General features: G+C 41.1%; 1 protein-coding gene and 5 non-coding genes across 6 annotated transcripts; all 6 read right to left on the reverse strand.

Annotated features, from left to right (window-relative positions):
• Positions 1–1,239: 1,239 nt before the first annotated feature.
• Positions 1,240–15,840, reverse strand: LOC115479292 (eukaryotic initiation factor 4A-II-like). The gene is given in 12 exon segments (XM_030217142.1): positions 1,240–2,494; positions 2,497–2,582; positions 4,203–4,282; positions 4,540–4,629; positions 5,138–5,275; positions 5,543–5,686; positions 5,975–6,084; positions 12,035–12,203; positions 13,568–13,707; positions 13,928–14,060; positions 14,145–14,193; positions 15,736–15,840. Coding segments are annotated over 12 exon segments (1,239 nt in total). The 5' UTR covers positions 15,780–15,840; the 3' UTR covers positions 1,240–2,438.
• Positions 3,429–3,556, reverse strand: LOC115479372. Its single transcript, XR_003943671.1, has one exon. It is a non-coding gene; the product is annotated as a small nucleolar RNA SNORA63 (small nucleolar RNA).
• Positions 4,670–4,797, reverse strand: LOC115479373. The gene has a single exon (XR_003943672.1). It is a non-coding gene; the product is annotated as a small nucleolar RNA SNORA63 (small nucleolar RNA).
• On the reverse strand, positions 5,346–5,517 carry LOC115479382. The gene has a single exon (XR_003943679.1). It is a non-coding gene; the product is annotated as a small nucleolar RNA SNORA81 (small nucleolar RNA).
• LOC115479384 lies at positions 5,743–5,917 on the reverse strand. The gene has a single exon (XR_003943681.1). It is a non-coding gene; the product is annotated as a small nucleolar RNA SNORA81 (small nucleolar RNA).
• Positions 13,795–13,864, reverse strand: LOC115479387. The gene has a single exon (XR_003943684.1). It is a non-coding gene; the product is annotated as a small nucleolar RNA SNORD2 (small nucleolar RNA).
• Positions 15,841–16,181: the final 341 nt, after the last annotated feature.

Genomic DNA, 16,181 nt, shown 5'->3' on the forward strand with positions numbered 1-16,181 from the left:
CCACTCACATCACTGATGCATTTGCATCTGATGAGCATATAACCGGTATAACACCTCCCTGCAAAAATCTAGTCACCCTATAGCCCAGAAGCATGCATACATCCCTATCAGATGCCAGCTATGCTAAATTCAAATTCCTTCAAAAGATTCTTAACCTCACCCTTGGGATCAGAAGATGCTTTTCTTGACAAGTAGGACTAGCCTGCCACCAAGAAGGGAAGTCAAAGCAACATCCTCAAGGTAAAGCACTATTGTAGCCTGAAAAGCTGCCAGGTCCTTTTGCTGACCAGCTATCAATCTTAACCAAGGTACAAAACAGGATGCAGTCTCTTCAATACTGCCCCCCCCCCCCCCCCCCAAAAAAAAAAAAAACCAAAAAAAAACAGACATCTACCTCAGGAGGAGAAGACTGCCACAGAAAAACTGACTGGCGGGAAAAAAAAGTTGCAACAAAACCACATCAGAAGACAGCGGCCAGTAGGCATGCATAACCCATCCATATAGGCCACTGGAGGTTTGCTAAGGAATTTTGAATTCCCACTGCATGACCTTTTAGCACAAATGGTTTTACTGCTGCACTTTGTGCTAAAAACATACTGCAAAGCATAGGATTAACATGGGAAAATATTGCCTAAACCAAAATAGCTCAGCTTACTGCAAACAAGAGTAAGTTAGAATAATAAGAGTGGTATAAGAGGGAAACAGCAAAAAGTACGACAATCTAGAGCAAACAGGGAACTTTTGATTTAAAAAAAAAAAAAAGGCTTTAACCCTTGACAGTCTCAAATTTGTTAAAAACAAACCAAGCAAAGGAGCTTATTCCTTGGTCATTTACCTTCCCTGTCAACCTGAACAGGTAAAATTTATCTGCACCACATTACCTCAGATACCAAGTAGAAAGGGGAGGATCACAAGTGATGACCACTACTTACTACTAAACATTTCTAGAGCGCTACTAGGGTTACGCAGCGCTGTACAATTTAACAAAGAGAGACAGTCCCTGCTCAAAGAGCTTACAATCTAATCTACTTCCTTGATGGCCCTGGGGCTGTCAAGATTTGGCTTCCCAAGGCTATTTGAAATAAGTCTTTCCACAGAGCAAACACACTGTGTAAAGGATGAGGCTGCTTCCAACAGGCAGAGCACTATGCAATACCCTCAAATCTCCAACAAGGATTTTTAGAAACATGACTAGTAGCAACAGACTTAGAAAGTGAAAAACTAGACATTCTAATAAACCTCATTGTTAACCTGATTTATTTATTACCCAAACACCAACTGCCAAGCTATAGTTAAGCACTCCATTTACACACAAACTCAGGGGGAAAAAAAAAAAGCGCACAGATGTGACATACTGCATAGCATTTACAGATCTTGTTCAAAAAGAACAGACATCAACCCATATTTAAACTAGAAACTTACTCCATTGATCTCATTCTCAAACAAAATGGAATAATTTTATTACAACCTAGAGATTATCATCATTCACCTAACTCAACTCCACAGAAATAAAAGAATCTAGTCTCATTTGTAACAGCTATTTTTTCAGCTTCCAGATTGTTCTGAAAAAACAGCTTTAACACTATAATGGAACAGAAAGTATATAGAAGGGGGAAATGACTTAAAGATACAAGTACTGTAGTAGTACAACACAAATGCAGTGGGTTTAAAAGCACTAGGTGATAAGAGTTCACCCACTTAACTGACCCTCCCCCACACACACAATCTTGTGAGAGGTACATGGTATGTGGAATTTCCAACAACTGAAGTATACAAGTAAACTTTGTAATCAAAGTGAAATATACAATTTATTGAACATTCAAACTTCATTAAGACACGTGCAATATGGCAATTTAACTGGAGTTAGCCCTAGGACATAGTAGAATAGATTGCTGGGGCTGAGCAACAGAGTCCAGATCACACTTACCACTAATTAAATACTTTATTGAATAAATACAAGTGCATATGCTCATCTATGAAAATAAGTAACTTTCAACTTGAAAAGGCCTTTCCAATTATGTCTAATCTAAATCTGAAATGTACAATAAAGGCATGTATGCTAGTTTAACATAATTGGCTGATTTTATACAGCACTTATATCTTTTAGTCCACAAGTAAATTATTAAATGATACAGAACATCTAATACAAACATTTTTATAGAACTAGGAAAAAAATGTTTAATAAAGAAAAAATTGAAAGACCCCATGTCTTCACAACCCACCCCAACAGTCTAAACTCTGTAAAGAGGACAAAGCCAAAGGCTTGTGCTACAAGAGCTCACGACAAGTGTCGCTTTGCTTATCAAAAATCTGTATTTCTGATCCGTTATGAGCATTGAGACAAGATTCAATATATTTCCAAAGAAAGCACAATGCACGTCGTGATTCGCCTAGTCAGCAACAGAGCGAGCACTGCATTCAAAATCTCATCCCAAGGACTAAATGAGATCAGCCACATTCATAGGCATCTCCTCCACTGTGGTATTGTAAAAGTCTCAATATCACGCAGAATTCGCTTGTCCTCTTCTGTGACAAAGTTAATAGCCACCCCCTTTCTGCCAAAGCGACCACCACGACCAATTCTATTAAAAGAAAAAAAGGAAAGAAGTCTTCAAGATGAACATATCTAGAAATGTGTTTTGTCTATTCCCATACAGTAAGTGGTTTGTTCATTAAGCCTACTAAGTTCTCACCCCACCCCCCCTTTAGTTTATTTTTTTTAAAGGTTCTTAAAACACCATAGCTTCCTCTTTAAGAGAAAGCTAACAAGCTTCTTGACTAGAACTACTTACCTCAACATAAATGCATCAGTCACTGCACGTTTGGTATGTTTATCCTAGCCACCCAACTTTACATAAAACACTGCTCTAAAAAACCTTCAGTGGCAAATGCCACAATTTTCAGTGCAGCTAGGTTGTGTCCCCCAACTATTATATTCACAACCAAAAATTATACTAGTCGGTATCCTATAGAAGACTTTATGTACAAAGCTAGATTATTATATTCTATAGCAATACAAGTTCAGTGTGACAATTTTGCAAGAGCAAATCTTTTTTTCAAGCTACGCCACATGTGATACATGACATTTAAATTTGACAATTTATAGCAGATTGTGAAAAATTAAAAGATGCTCTACCTCCTAGGCAAATATAACCACCCACCCAATGATTCTTTTCCATAGCCTCTTCTGCAGATCAAGACATACATGCCCCCTCAACAATTTTTTTCTTCAACTTTCACAGCTTTGTCAACACTGCACTGCAACATGAAGTGTATTCTGAACATGATTTCCACAGGTCCTGTGTCCATGAGTGCATCTTAGCTTTGCAGCAGCTGTGTTATGCCTTAAAAAAAAAACTTGTATAAAAGTTGCTTTAAAAAAAATGTTAATAGCTTTATAATGCAGGTAGGATTTACATTTGTGGGAAGTGTATGAGACCAAGCGTCCCTGGCTTTTCTGGAGTCAAAACAGACAGGGATAGTATGAATCAAATTGCTTTAAGCAGGGGGAACGACAACATGGCACTTCACAGCCATATTGTAACTTATCCTGCATATCAAAGGAAACTGGCAGTTTAGCCAGCCAGCAAGTTTGTAGAAACAATTGCAAGTTGCAACTCTGCTGAGACTCTTGCCCATACTTAACACCCTAGTCAGCACACCTGTTCTGCATTGGCAGGCTGATAATTTGATTACAGCTTTCTACACCACTTCATTTCTACCAAAAATCTTAAATTGTCATTCTACTTGAACACATTTATTCAGTGCTCTCTAAGTGCTGACCAAACAAGAAACATGCTGTAAATACCAAAAGTTACCCAAGTTATCATACAGCCATGCATTCAGTGGCTTGCAGAGGTGCAACGAATATCTTAATACAAGCTACTTGTAAGCTTAACAGTGCAGGCTAGCTAACTGGTTTGAAAATAAAATGGCAATTTGGCTAGGTTTTGCTACTTTAGCTTTTCATGTCTATTTTAAAAGCAGCTTGATCTCACTTGCCAAAAAACAAATGAGCTGCAGAACATGCTGTAATTTTCCATCATACAAAGACTTCAGATGTATCACTAAGCACTGCTATTGTGTGCCAGCAAGAGCCTTCCTGTGCTTTACCACTTCTCACCTTTATAAGTGATAGACTGATTCAGTATTGATGGCCAGTACAGTTAACTATTGAACTGACATCCAGTGCAAAAGCTTACCTGTGAATATAATTTTCACGATTGGTAGGCAGGTCATAATTAATAACCAGGGACACTTGCTGCACATCAATTCCACGAGCCTGAAATAAGCATTTGTTGTGAATGGAAGCCATACTATGTTGCCAAGTAATCTACAGTTTTAAAAGCTCCTGGCTTTAACACAAGGCCAATTTTGTTTACTACACTATTTTATATAAACAGCCTAAGAGGATCAGCTTAATAAATGTGCATATAATGTTATTTCACTAGATTCAGTCTCTCTACTTTATTAGCTTAACTGCTACTGCCATTTATAATTGTTGTTTTCATATGCTCTAGTCAAACTTCACATACTTACCAGCAAGTCTGTAGTTATTAGTACACGACTGGAGCCAGATCTGAACTCCCTCATGATAACATCTCGCTCCTTCTGATCCATGTCACCATGCTGTGGAGACATTAAAAATGTATCCATGAAAATAAGTAACATGTACGAGACCAAGCGTCCCTGGCTGCTATAGGGTCTAAACAGACAGGGATAGTATGAATCTGGTTGCTGTAAGCAGGGGGAACGACAACATGACACTTCACAGCCATACTGTAACTTTTCCTGCTTCTCAAAGATTCAATTTCCACAAGCACTTATCCACCACAACAATCTGGTTTGGCCTCAGGTGGCTGTCAAACCCTCATTTTACAGGTGTGCTCCTGTAAAATTACCAGGGAGCTGTTAAAGCCTCACAGGAGTGACCCATAATATTCTAACTAGGTGTTAATACCAGGAACTGAAGACATCTTTCTTTGAAGCACTGCTTTTATTTTACTTTGAACAAACCTACTGGCAATATAAAATCAAATCATTTGAGAACTGCAGAAGTTAAGCAGATAAAAATAGTAAGTAATGTGTTGTAAAGATACCACCCCTCTAATCACACTTCGGGGAATAAAATTCTTACCAAAGCAGACACTGTAAAGTCCCTGGCATGCATTTTTTCGGTCAACCAATCAACTTTTCTCCTTGTATTTAAGAAAATAACAGCCTGGGTAATAGTCAATGTCTCATACAAGTCGCAAAGGGTATCCAACTTCCATTCCTAAATGAAGGAAACAAGTTTATAAAAACAGCAAAAACTGAATTCTGACCATACCAAACTTGTACTGATGAATTATTGCACTAGACTTTAAGACACCGGGCACCAGACATTAAAAAAGAGGTCTGCCCAAGTCACCAATCCTGTGCATTTGCTGTTCTTCCTATGTGTACTCTGCTAGCATTATTACAGAAACCTGGATTCAAAGTTCAGATAATTTTAGCACAGTGCTTTTCCAGGAAGTCAAAACCATTTATATTTAATACCTACCTCTCTTTCCACATTTATGTAGAACTGTTTGATACCCTCAAGGGTCAACTCTTCCTTTTTCACCAAAATACGTATAGGATCTCTCATGAACTTCTTGGTCACCTCTAACACATCAGTTGGCATTGTGGCAGACAACAGCACAACCTAAAAACAAATACATCTTTTACATACAGCAACCCATATAAATATGCATTTTTGAAATGTGTTGCATTGAGTTTTGAAGACAAAGGACACTGGACATTAAGAAAGAGGTCCATCCCTATCTCTCAAATCATTGCATTTATTCTTCTTCCCATGTGTACTCTGCTAGCATTACTACAAAAATTAGAAAGATCTAGATTTTGTAGTTTTAGCAGTGTGCTTGACCAGGAAGCACTAGAAAAACAACAAGTTTAGTGAACATGTTCCAAAAATAAAAAAAAGTAGTATTACCTGTATATTTGTGCTCAGCTTTTGAAAAATTTCATAGATTTGATCTTTGAACCCTCGACTCAACATTTCATCTGCTTCATCCAAAACAAACATCTTTATCCATTTAGGCGCTGGTAATTTGGGAGGGGGGAAAAAAGAAAAGGAAAAAAAAAAAAAAAAAAGTTTGTGACAGCATAGTTACTGGACCTTTAAACAGGGTTCCCTGTAGACAGCAGAAAAATGCAGCCACATGTATGATCTTTCCTTTGCTTTTGGCTGCCATGAGCATGTAGGGGGAGTGCTGTGTTGGCAAAAAGCTCCCCTGCCCCCATATTATAGCAGACAGTTCCACAGAGGGGTGTGTGGGATAAGTATGACTGCATTCCCCTACTGTCTATGGAGAACCTACGTTACAAGCAATATACTTTCTCTGGAGACAAGGGAGATTCAGGCACAGATCAAAACTAAGTTATGTCCCTCAGTAGCCCTCATGAGGGATGGGTTTCATTCAATGCTTTAATTTTAAAAAGCTAAAAAGGTTGTGTGTAGTTTGTCTTGAAGGCCATGACTCTAGACAATGTTTACACAGTAGTGCCCAGTAAAGGTGTGCACTGAAACAATGTGCAATATTAGTGATTCTCAATACAGTGGCTCTAAGATACTAGAGTCCAATTCTGCCTGCTGGTAGTAAGAATCAAAAATCCAGTTGGAAAGGGTACATTTGGATACAAGTGTTCCTGAACTGGGAACTTCTGCAGAAATTCCTCTGGGTATGGAGATGGAGCAATGCTCTTCTGGAAATCAATTGCAGGACATTTTTCAACTGCAGAAGTGAAATTTAGGGAACTTAGTATCACCGATGTGAAGTTGACCATTTTTTAGGGGGGAAAAAAAACCCCTACAGTGCACCCACCCAATTCAGGGGAAAAAAAAAAAAACTGAGTATAGTGGATGATCTCACTTGATCTTCCTAGCTGAAGTGATGAGAAAGGTGGTCTTCCACAATAGATATTCCTCCCCCCCCCCCCCCCAAAGGGTTCAAAAGGTTTCTTCATGAGACTGCCTAGGAGTAGTGTGTCAAATATGCAGCCCATGGGTGGGGAAGTTATGTGCAGCCTGTATCATAGTATCTAATACACCTTCTAAAATTAAGATCTGGTTAACTACATAAGTTTGGCTCCTAAGTTAGTTATAATGGGGAGAAAAGGACAAATTTTAGAACCACACATTGATAGGCCACAACCAGCGACCGTCATTACTCACGAGTAACATACCTGGCCTAAGACAACATTTAGGTCCCAAGGTGGCAGTGGTTCTCTCAATAGCAGTTCACATTAGACCTCATGAAAAGGAGGGTGTCTAGAAATCAGTTTACTATCTACCGTATTTTTCGGACTATAAGACGCACTTTTTCCCCCCAAATTTGGAAGGAAAATGGGGGGTGCGTCTTATAGTCCGAAGGTAGAGATTTCCCTCCCTCCGAGTTCGGGATCGCCCTCCCCCCGGCCATGTCACCACTTCTCCCTACTCACGTCACGCGATCTTCCCTGGTGGTCTAGTGACTTCGGGGCAGGAAAGAGCCCCCCTCTTTCCTGCCCAGTACGCTGCTCTCCGTCCTCCTGTATGCAGCCTGACGGTCTCGGCGAGATTCAAAATGGCCGCCGAGACTTCAATTCTCGGCGGCCATTTTGAATCTCGCCGAGACCGTCAGGCAGCATACAGGAGGACGGAGAGCAGCGCACTGGGCAGGAAAGAGGGGGCTCTTTCCTGCCCCGACGTCACTAGACCACCAGGGAAGATCGCGTGACATGAGTAGGGAGAAGTGGTGACATGGCCAGGGGGAGGGCGATCCCAAACTCGGAGGGAGGGATTCGGACAAGACGCACCGGAGCACCTAGGTTTTAGAGGAGGGAAAAAGGAAAATTTTTTCCCCTATTTCCTTCCTCTAAAACCTAGGTGCGTCTTATGGTCCGGTGCGTCTTATAGTCCGAAAAATACGGTATTTGATCATCGTACACAGATATGGCTGCTAGATTTTCTTACTGAGGTAGTTTTGAAGCCCGACTAAGAGAAATGAGTATGACGAGTTGGAAAAGCAAATAAGAAATGGGATCAAAGTTGTTAGCATTAGAATGCCAGTGTGCTACACTAGGATCCAGCTTTCAATCGCGTATGTATGCTGATTGAGCTATGTGAAGTGTAGCAGTAATGGAATTATGAAAACAGATCTTTGCAACCTGATGAAGATTCGTAGTGCCTGAGCCTCCTTATTTATAGGGTGGTTTAGCAATCATCAAGTATTTAAATAAACTTGACACAGAGCATGAGACACCACCTTTAGCTCTGATCCATTGATAAGCATACAGCTTTCATTTGGAGACCACATGCCTTGCATCTATAGATGTTAGTGATGAGCCCCCAGAGCTCCCCAGCTGCATGAAGAGGCCTCCTGAGATTACTTGGGCAGAGGGGGTTGAAGAGACTCCAAAAAAAGACTGGTGTGCCTGCTACCAGAGTAAGGAGGCTTACTACTGGAGTTCTGATAAAGGCAGACTATTAATTTCAATCGCGTTGAGATCACTAAAAAGGCCTCGTGTGCAACTTTGGCCAATGGCATAGCATTGATGGTGGCTGCCATGTGGCTGAGAAAAACACTGAGCATTACATATTGTGTGTTTAATTAAAAATAAGTCACAGCCAAATTTAGTATGCACCTTTTCAAAGATACGCTTTTGCCTTTGTCTAGGCATACTCAAATGAATTAACTGACTTGGCTGCAAAAGACTTATTAGAAAGCTTAATTTTTGTAGAAAAGTTTTCAACTGTGTTTAGGCCCTGCTTAGAACAGTGGCTCTCAACCCAGTCCTTTGAGCACACTTTATCTAGTTGTGTTTCAGGATATCCACAATGAATATGCATGTAAAGATTTGCATACCAAAAGCAGTGCACATAAATCTCATGAATTCACTATAAATATCCTGAAAACGCAAATGGCTGGATGTACCCCAAGTAGCGCTGGCTTAGGAGCTGGGGGGGGGGGGGGGGGGGGGGGAGACGGACTACAACACTGATGCAATTTATGAATACCCAGAGTGCTAACAAAAAAAACTGAAGTACCCAATATTGTTAATGTGTAAAGAAACGTGAATCAGATATTTTAAGTGGTGGGAAAGAAATGGGATATGTGTTGCATGTCTGAGCTTGGCCAATTGCTGATGACCCAGGGGAAGTATTGCCAGCATGTTCATTCTGAACCTTTCCTTCTTATATAGAGACAGATTGCAAAGATCTAATATGGGCCAAATCTCTTCTTTGAGATGAGAAAACCTCAACTCCTTGCCCTCTGCTTTGGTGGTGCCAATTCAACTGCTGTCAGGTAGAAGAGAAACTCTTCAGCTAAGAGCTCAACATGTAAGTACAGGTCATTTGCGATTTGATTGCCCCCCCCCCCCCCCCCCAAAGACAAGTATCCCTGCTCTATGATAAACACAATCTGTCTCCCACAAGCAAAGTGTCAAGAACTAGGGTTGCTCAAGGTAGATGTTCCCTGTGTGTTCCATCTTGAGTTTCTCTTAAGGTCTATCACCAAGTATAAGGTGACTGTAGATAGAAATAGTAATGGGCCATAAACTTTAACAAGTGTCTGGTTTGCTTGCTTCAAATAGGCTCTAAAACATAACACAGGGACATTTTCAGTGAAGGACAAGTATGAGTGATAAGTATTCGAGGGAGGGAGGTTACAAAGGGCAAATAATGAATAATTGAGAAATACCAAAGAAGCAGAATTATTATTGGACAAAATTAGGCTTCAATAATATGACAAGCACATCTTGTGGCAGACAGATTTTGTTAAGCTTCCAACGGAAACAGATTTTATTTTCCTTATACTGAAATTTGGACTGATATAAATTCAATTTCCTGTAATACTGGGAGAAAATTTTTATTTGTAACCATTTTACTCTAATAAATTTTAGCATTATTATAAAAGAGAAAAACTGAGCTCTATTTTTCCTTTGCCAGAAGGGCTTTCTTGCAGTCTCTTCTGAATATGTTTAGCTTCCCTTTAGAGGCGAGGGTTGTTTATACACTGAAGAAGAACTGCTATAAAATTTGTATCTGCCAAGTTAGTTATGCAAGTCTTCTCAGACAAGAGGCTGTTGACCAAGCAGTTCTGGCTCTACTGCTACAGAAGTGAGGGATGCTGAATACAATATAGGTGATAAGCACACAACTGGAGTCATTGCATTTCAGGTATGGTGTGATTGAGCTGTTGTAGTGGAGTGGAGGAGTGGCCTAGTGGTTAGGGTGGTGGACTCTGGTCCTGGGGAACTGAGTTCAATTCCCACTTCAGGCACAGGCAGCTCCTTGTGACTCTGGGCAAGTCACTTAACCCTCCCTTGCCCCATGTAAGCTGCATGGAGCCTACCATGAGTGGGAAAGCACGGGGTACAAATGTAACAAAACAAAACAAAACAAAAAAAAAAAAGATGTTAATGAAGGATTTGTAGCTAGTTTTCAGTCGACAAGGAGCCTTGGTAGACTTTCCTTCCTACTACATCTAACATCTTTACCAGGAATTAAGTGACTCCTTGACAGTTTACACTAACTAAATCTGACAGTAACTGGGACTGATTGTGCCCCAGCACCAATTTGGATGAAATTTATAGAAAAGACTTATTCTAATTAAGTTGAAGGGATTTCATACTGGAAGAGCTACTACCTCTTTAGGTGCACCAAGGGATCAGAGCTTAGATTCACAAAACCGAAGATTTTCAGAGAATGATGAATGCTGACAGTCGTAAGGTTTAGAATTTTTTTTTTTTTGGGGGGGGGGGGGGGGGGGGGGGGGATAGGAATGATCTTCAATGTGGTCAAACAAGGAGTCTTCAGAATGTAACGGAGGCTGGAAGATGAGGTTTCTTTTCTACACTACATTCTCAGTACAATAAGAGGCTGGAAGATGAGGTTTCTTTTCTACACTACATTCCCAGTACGATAAGTATCCATAGGACAAGTACTATCAGAAACTCAAAGCTCTGAACCCCCTTGAAGAGAACAGACTGGGAAAAGGCATTGTAAGTGACCAAGACTGGTCACATTGAGGGTTTTCCCTGATGGTGGACATCCAGCCTTTTCATACATTGAATCTGTTTGAAGGAGTACAGTAATGGCCTATTGAATTTTTGAAGGTGTTGGAAAAGCCCTTTTAGAATTGAGTTGTCTATGGCAGATGTACCTGTTATTCAGATGCCAATATTGTCCTCCCATATGTTAATCACTCTGTGCTCCGTTTAATCAGCAAAGTGAAATGAGAGCCTTCAAGGAGATTTTACCTGCCATCTGAGGAAGTTTTCCTTTTGTGCTTGGACTTCCAAGTATGTTTTGAGATGTCCTTGGCAGAAGAAGAACAGGGATTTGAGGCAGTTTAGATATGCCAGCTTTGCTTTTAGAAATTAATACTTCCTTTGCTGAAATGTTGCTCAGCAAGATGAGGAAAGTTACTGCTATATGCATGCTGAATCACAACTTCAGGATAGTCTGAGCCACGGGCAGGATGCAGAAAAAGGGAGAAATGCCATGATTGTGTCAACCATCTTCAGACATGTATTCTCAGTATTTGCAAATGGTTTGTCTTGTGTAGAGCAGTGGTCCCCTTTCTTTGGTTCATGCACTGCAGAGCTTTGCACTAGATTCAGTTGTAAAGGTTTACTAGTATCTATATTCAGTACCACAAGAGGACAACTGTCATTCTGTGAATGGAGAAATTACTTCTTTGGTGGACAATACTAGCAGTAAAGAATATCTCACCTATCTTGATATACATGCTGCAGGGTTACAGAAACTAACTAAAAAGGGGAAGAAGTTTTTGCCAATACTGGAACCCCCCATGCATACTCAGGGTAGCCAAAAGCAAAAAAAAAGATTAACACTTAAGCGAAAGTTGAGAGCCGTGCCTGCATCTCCCCTACTCATATCTGGAGAAAAATGAGGAACACTTGATTGCATTCAAGACCAGAGGAGCAGGAGGAAACTACCAAAAGAGTACTAGCTGGAAAGGTGAAAAAAAATTTAACCACTTACAAAGATATCTCCTGTTAAGCATATCAAACACACGCCCTGGGGTTCCCACCACAATGTGTGGAGCCTCTGCCTGAAGTTTCTGCATCTCATTGCGGACATTTGTACCACCAATACAGGCATGACAAGTTGCACCCATATAGTCTCCAAGAGCAAGAATTACTTTTTGGATCTGAAACAAATTTTGAAAGTTTACTCTGTCAGTTGCATAGTTTAAAAAGCAATCTCTGCCACTACTTCAAAAGATACTAAATGCAGTATGGTTATATGACTAGAGAATAAATTATAGTTATGATTTGTCTTATATAAACAGAACTACAAATGACACCTATTACTAAAAAACAAGACAGCTTGTGTCTAATCACAAATATACACTCCTGAAACAGGTTTGGTGATGTTCTTACAGTAGCCAAATCATATGTACAAGTAATGAGCTGTTGAATAGAAGGCAGCACCACTAAATGGACAAGTGATCATGGAAAAACCATCAGGGTATATAGCCTGTTCACACATCAATTATTTTCACCCTGAGATATCCAAAATACAATCTGAACTGCTATTCTTTACCAGACTACCAACAGAGTGACAGTTATGGATTTTGTTATTCACACAGTACAATATTAGGACATCAACAGTATGTGTCCAAACACTAATCATACCAAAAAGATACAACTATATCTACTACTCACTAGTAGTAAAGTTTAAGTTACTTCAGAGCACTGATTCAGGACACATTCAAGACTACCTACCATTGACTGCATAATCCTAGGAAGTTACTGTTCTCCCTCTGCCATTTGGATTCAGCTGAAATCAGACATTTATCATAAACCCTTTTTTTCCTAGTCCACAAATTAAAAAAAAAGTTCAAACAACAACTCTTTAGCAGCAGGAATTTTCCTATCTGCTTCTGGAAGAATATTTGTAGTCCAATCACACTATGCCATCACCTCAACCGTAAATCATGTTTGACTAGTTAAATATGGTTATGCTCATCTCAAACACTGATTAATGTTAAAATGAACACTCAACTAGCATTAGTTATTCTAGACAACCAAGTTGTCAATTATTAAGAAGTCAAGAATGCTGCCACAGTTAGATACATATCAATAGCATCTTAAAGTTACATCATTCAGTTTTAATATACTAAAATACATGTACACACCAAAGTGGTTTACAACATAAAAGAAAAAAGTTAAGATATTCCTCAAGAAGTCAACATTTTGCATACAGGACATACAACTACTACTATCTATACATAGTAAACTACACAAATGAATTGCACATGTACTACTGTTTTTGTATTGTACTGCTACAAGTTGTGACAAATTAACCATAAACAGTAGCAAAACATGGGGACATTAAGCATGTCAATTAATGAAATCCATGCATTTTGGAACTTTTAAACTTTTTAGTTTAATCATACCCTATGGTACTTAATTTTAGATATCAAGCTTGGAGGCTTAGAAGTGTTCTATTTCCAACAGTTATGAAGAGTGAAACTTGTACAACACATTCAAACTTAACTACCCTCAATACCTGTTGAGCCAGTTCTCTGGTGGGGGCCAATACTAGAGCCTGGGACTCCTTGAGATCAATCTCCAACTGTTGCAGGATGGAAATTGCAAATGTGGCTGTCTTGCCAGTACCTGACTGAGCTTGAGCAATCACATCATACCCTAAAAAAAGGTAGGATACAAGTTTACTGCACCCACAAGTTTATCCTTTATTATGTTATTCCTTCCAAAAATTAATTACATTTTAACAAGTGATCAGCAAAGTAAGGTTGTCTCCATTTCAGTCAGTCCCGAAAGATGGTATACCATCATCTCACTTGAACTATTTAGTATTACAACAGTGCGTATTGCCACTATAATTTCTACAGATATAGTAGTTTACCTTTTATACAGGGAATAATAGCTCTCTGCTGAATAGCTGAAGGCTTTTCAAAACCATAAGCATATATTCCTCTTAAGAGAGATTCTTTTAAGTTCATATCATCAAAGTTGTCAACAATTTCATTCCAATTGCTCTGCAAAAAGAGGCAAGAACAGAATCACAAAGTGCGTGTACCCCACCTAAGTTAAAACACAGAAAATAAGATGTTACTACTCACCTCAATAACACCATCGGGGTCCATGCCTTCTGGGCCGCCATGATCTCTGCTGTACAGAAATATTGATTAGAAAAGCCTTACAGCCCTCGGGTGTATCCAACTCTCCATATAATCCCTCACACATTCCACATTTAACAGTTTTTAACTATTCATCATACAGAGCCCGTGGTGCCAGACTGTTGCTTACGAGCATTACACGAAATCTGAGGCTTGTGCACAGCTCATTCTTAAGAAAACCAGGGCCCGAAACGCTTCACCCGTTGCTGGAAAAGGGTCGCCTATAATGATTTCGTCAGAAGCTCTACTAAAACGAGTCGTATAACCCGTTACTCTCCAATAAATGTTATCGATAGAAATCAAACAAAGTAAAATATGTTAAAGAAAATAAGATGATACCTTTTTTATTGGACATAACACATTTCTTGATCAGCTTTCGAAGGTTGCCCTTGTTCATCAGATTGGAAATAAGCAAATGTGGTAGCAGATAGTATATATAAATAAAACATCCAAGCATTACTTTGACAGTCTGGGAGTGGGTAGGAGGTATGCATGGGGACATCAATATCAATGAAATGCTTTGATGTCCCCATGCGTACCTCCTACCCACCCACCCCCACCCTGGTCATATATACTATCTGCTACCACATTTGCTTATTTCCGATCTGAGGAAGAAGGGCAACCTTCGGAAGCTAATCAAGAAATGTATTAAGTTATGTCCAATAAAAAAGGTATCATCTTATTTTCTTTTCCATGTTTTACTTTGTTTCATTTCTATTGATAACCTTTACGAGTGGACTAACACGGCCACCACGCCTCTTCTCCAGTAAATGAGAACCAAAGTTGCCCTTTTTTTTCCCACGCCAAGAGTCAACCAGCCGCCGCCGCCCCCCACCACGTGCTCCTGGAGACTAATTAAAGCTCGCGCCAGGGCCCCTCTCTCGCCTCCGCCTGGAAATCCGTTATTCGCAGCCGAGGTGGTGACCTAACGGCCGTTTGTTTGTTGTTTTTTTTTTTTTTTTTTAACAAGGCCCCGGGCCTGGAGAGACGTTAGTCGCGGCAGCGCCGTTTCCAGATGTTTCTGGGACGGGGGGAAGGGAGGGGGGCTCGGCCCGCTCCCGACACTGGAACCTTCCCGTCTCTCTCTCTCCGCCATTCCTGCGCGTCTCTCTCACACGCAGTCCTCTACCACCCCCCCCCCCCTCCTCCTCCTCCTCCTCCTCCTCTCGGGGGGACACGCGCGACCTCTCCTCCTCCTTCCACAGCGACGACTATAAACCTCTCTCCCCTTCCCGCCAATACGTCGCTCCTTTGCTGGACCCTCCCCCCCCCCTTCCCCCTCCACGAGGCCGCGCGCGCGCAGGCATTTCAGCGGTTAAGAAAGAGCGCGAAAATATATAGGTAGAGATAGAACAGCATCGACGCGCTGCAACCGCGGCCTGTCGGACTCGTCCCTACCCTCGGCCCGGCCACCTCGCCTCCCCTCCCCTGACATAACCCGAGAGAGCCGTTTGCGCCTCCGCCGGTCACAGAGGCAAACACACGGGATAGCTGGACCCCCCCCCCCCCTTTCCCTTCCCCGCGGGCGGGCTACCTGTTATAATCCGCAGAACTGCCTGACATGATCCGAACTCGCATTCAGTGCTCAACTGAAAAGGACGAGGCGCTACTGCGCATCTATTTTATCCGGCCGGGACTCGTTTTCCCTCCCCCTCCCCCTCCCCCCACAACGGGGGATTAAAAAAAAAAAAAGCGTGCTGAAAAGAGCAACAAAATCGTGACAGCTCAACTGCCCTTCTATAAGATTCAAATGATCGTCCCGACGGTGAAAGGATTTCAACTGGAAGAGAGAGAGAGATGAGAGACGTATCATTTTTTTTTTTTCAAGGCACAGGGACTCGATTTGGTGACGTCACCCGCGAAAGGATATTGCAGCAAATGAAGCGGTGCGTGAGCCCATCCCGTCCGACGGGGTTTCCAGCCTCCCCCCTGCTGCGGCGGAGGTAGCGCGGACGCCCCGCTTCTGTCCTGCTGCCGCGC

The sequence above is a fragment of the Microcaecilia unicolor genome, chromosome 10 (genome assembly GCF_901765095.1).
Source record: "Microcaecilia unicolor chromosome 10, aMicUni1.1, whole genome shotgun sequence".
NCBI lineage: Eukaryota > Metazoa > Chordata > Amphibia > Gymnophiona > Siphonopidae > Microcaecilia > Microcaecilia unicolor.